The sequence below is a fragment of the Centrocercus urophasianus genome, unplaced genomic scaffold (genome assembly GCF_019232065.1).
Source record: "Centrocercus urophasianus isolate 14NV4802_14NV808 unplaced genomic scaffold, USGS_Curo_1.0 seq_1244, whole genome shotgun sequence".
NCBI classification, from domain to species: Eukaryota; Metazoa; Chordata; class Aves; order Galliformes; family Phasianidae; genus Centrocercus; species Centrocercus urophasianus.
The window spans coordinates 1-2,259 of record NW_024884414.1 but is presented as its reverse complement, the minus strand read 5'-3'; the positions used below and the strand labels follow the sequence as shown (position 1 = coordinate 2,259).

The window sequence follows — 2,259 nt, the reverse complement described above, 5'->3', positions numbered from 1 at the left end:
ATTCAGCTCTTTTAATGCTGCTTCATTTTATCCTTCTACCATATGGAAAGCTTTTCCACAAAATGCAGCAAGTGCACTCAGGAAGCATTACTTTTTCATACCTCTCAGTAATATATCAAGCCAGCACTGACAAAGTAACACAAATTTGATGGGTTTAGTCAAACTAAAGACAAGCTTGTGGTCAGCAGTCATAGGGTCTTTTTGTACTTTTCCTTCTTTTTTCTTTTTGAACTTTTTGATCCCTAAATGATCCATCAATTGATTGTTTGCCAAAAATGATAGCGGACAAGGGAATACGTGCTGAGAAAATGGTCTACTCTTAACTAAGTAGAAAGCATTCTTGATAACCTCAGAGGAACTAAAAAAAAACACAACACAAGAGAAGAAACATTTAAAACTTCTATCACCAAAACCATAAAGCCTCCAATGAAACACTTACTTCCTACATCTCAGCCCCACTCCAAGTTCCCATGTCTGAACAATCCTTTAGGGCTATGCTGAATAATCTCTGTTGTTGCAACATAATCGATGATATGAACAAGAGCTCAGTCACACAGAATTCTCCCAGTAGTTCTTAAAATGATTAACTCAGTGTGTGGGATGAGCATTAACAATCAAAGCATTATGCTTGTGCTCTGCTCTCCATCTAATGATGCATTTGGAAACAAGAAATAACAGACTGCAAAGCTTGATGGTGCAAAACATATTCCTCTCCCCTTTCTTTTCAAGTCTTGTGAACAGCCTCATTTTCTTCTTCCACTAACGACTGAGACAAATTCCAGTCTTGCACCTCAAAAGGTTTAATGAAACAATCTAGGGAGTAGCACAGGGTTTTCATATTAAACTGCAAACTATCTGGTTTTAGAAAATCCACAACATATTATCTGTTTTTTATGCACAGTACTTGCTTTACCTTTATCAGAGTTATACCGAGAGCTTTCTTGGGCACTCGTCCTGTGATTTCATCGCAGACCTTATGAATGAACTGATGAGGAATGACAAAAACCAGCAAGTCTGCATCCTGTACAGCTTCATTAAGGTTTGGGACAGCAACCTATGTAGGAAAGGGAAAGAAAGACCACATAACTTCCTAAAATTTACCCTATGCACAAATGTTCTTAGGTTAGTAAAAGCACATTTGGGTCTTATTCAGAATGCTATAAATTACTGAGCTTCATAATCGAAAATAATAATAACATAAGCATCCCAGAAAAGCCAAAGAATTGAGGTTTTCAGATAATCTATTACATGCCCTGACAGAAGCATCTTCACAGTCACCAGTACAGTTGGTGTAAAAAAAATTCAAAGTGCACTCTAACATTCAAACAACTCTTTTGAGTCAGAAAATATCAAATAAGAAGCTGTCTTCTCTTTGACAAAATGACCTGAACTTTTGATACATTACTTCATTGGGAAAACTTGTTTCCTTAATTCCTTGAACAATCAAATTTCTTCCCCAGTCCTCTTATATGCTCTAATTCATACTCCTGCTGTCTGCACCCATAGAATCACAGAATTGTAGGGGTTGGAAGGGACCTCCAGAGATCATCGAGTCCAACCCACCTGCCAAAGCAGGTTCCCTACACCAGGTCGCACAGGTAAAAAGTAGAATGTGTTTAGTCTTTATGAAGGTGGGTTACTTCACACTTCATGGACTCCACTTTCCTTACACTTGATGACCATCACAAAATAACACAAAGATTTAGAATCTAGGAAGAAGCTTAACCCACAGGTAAAGAAGAACAAATGTGAGTGAGCAGGTAATGGACAGGAGAAACATCATGCTTGTTGCTAAAGGCTAGGGGAAAGGGACTGTTAAAGATAAGACAGAAAACAAAAAGAATAACCCAAAACCTTGCAATTGATGGCAATTCATGTTTCTCCTGCCTAAAATCTTTACTGAACTGCCAGCTGCTGCAGACTTTTCTGGTAATGTTTCTGGGGCAAGATTCCCAAGCAAGCCACCCACTGGCATGTTATGCCAACACAGAGTGTCTGTGGAGTTCCACTGTCCTGCCCTGGCAGTGCTACACCTAACACACTCACCCGACTGCAAACAGCAACAGGGAACTGAGAATCAGATGAACACAGGTGGCTTGCAGGAATAACCTAGTTCTCATCCTGAAGAATACTTTAAATCCTTTCAATTCTAACTGACCAGGCCAGTTCCCTTCCAAAGTTGAGGCCACATTTTTATGTTGAGCATGGTTAGAGCCATTAATCTTGCTCTCATTTTCAATTTACTTCCACATAGAGAAA

The 2,259-nt window shown here is 39.0% G+C and overlaps 1 protein-coding gene across 1 annotated transcript in view; it reads right to left on the bottom strand.

Moving 5' to 3' along the window:
• Nucleotides 1-2,050, bottom strand: part of LOC122156503 (glycerol-3-phosphate dehydrogenase 1-like protein) — a gene marked incomplete at its 5' end in the record, with an annotated part of 15,872 nt that extends 13,822 nt beyond the window's left edge. The window contains 2 exons of the mRNA XM_042811265.1: nucleotides 914-1,054; nucleotides 2,047-2,050. Coding sequence (XP_042667199.1) covers nucleotides 914-1,054; nucleotides 2,047-2,050 — 145 coding nt within the window. The remainder of the gene's footprint in view (nucleotides 1-913; nucleotides 1,055-2,046) is intronic.
• Between the last annotated feature and the right edge of the window lie 209 nt (nucleotides 2,051-2,259).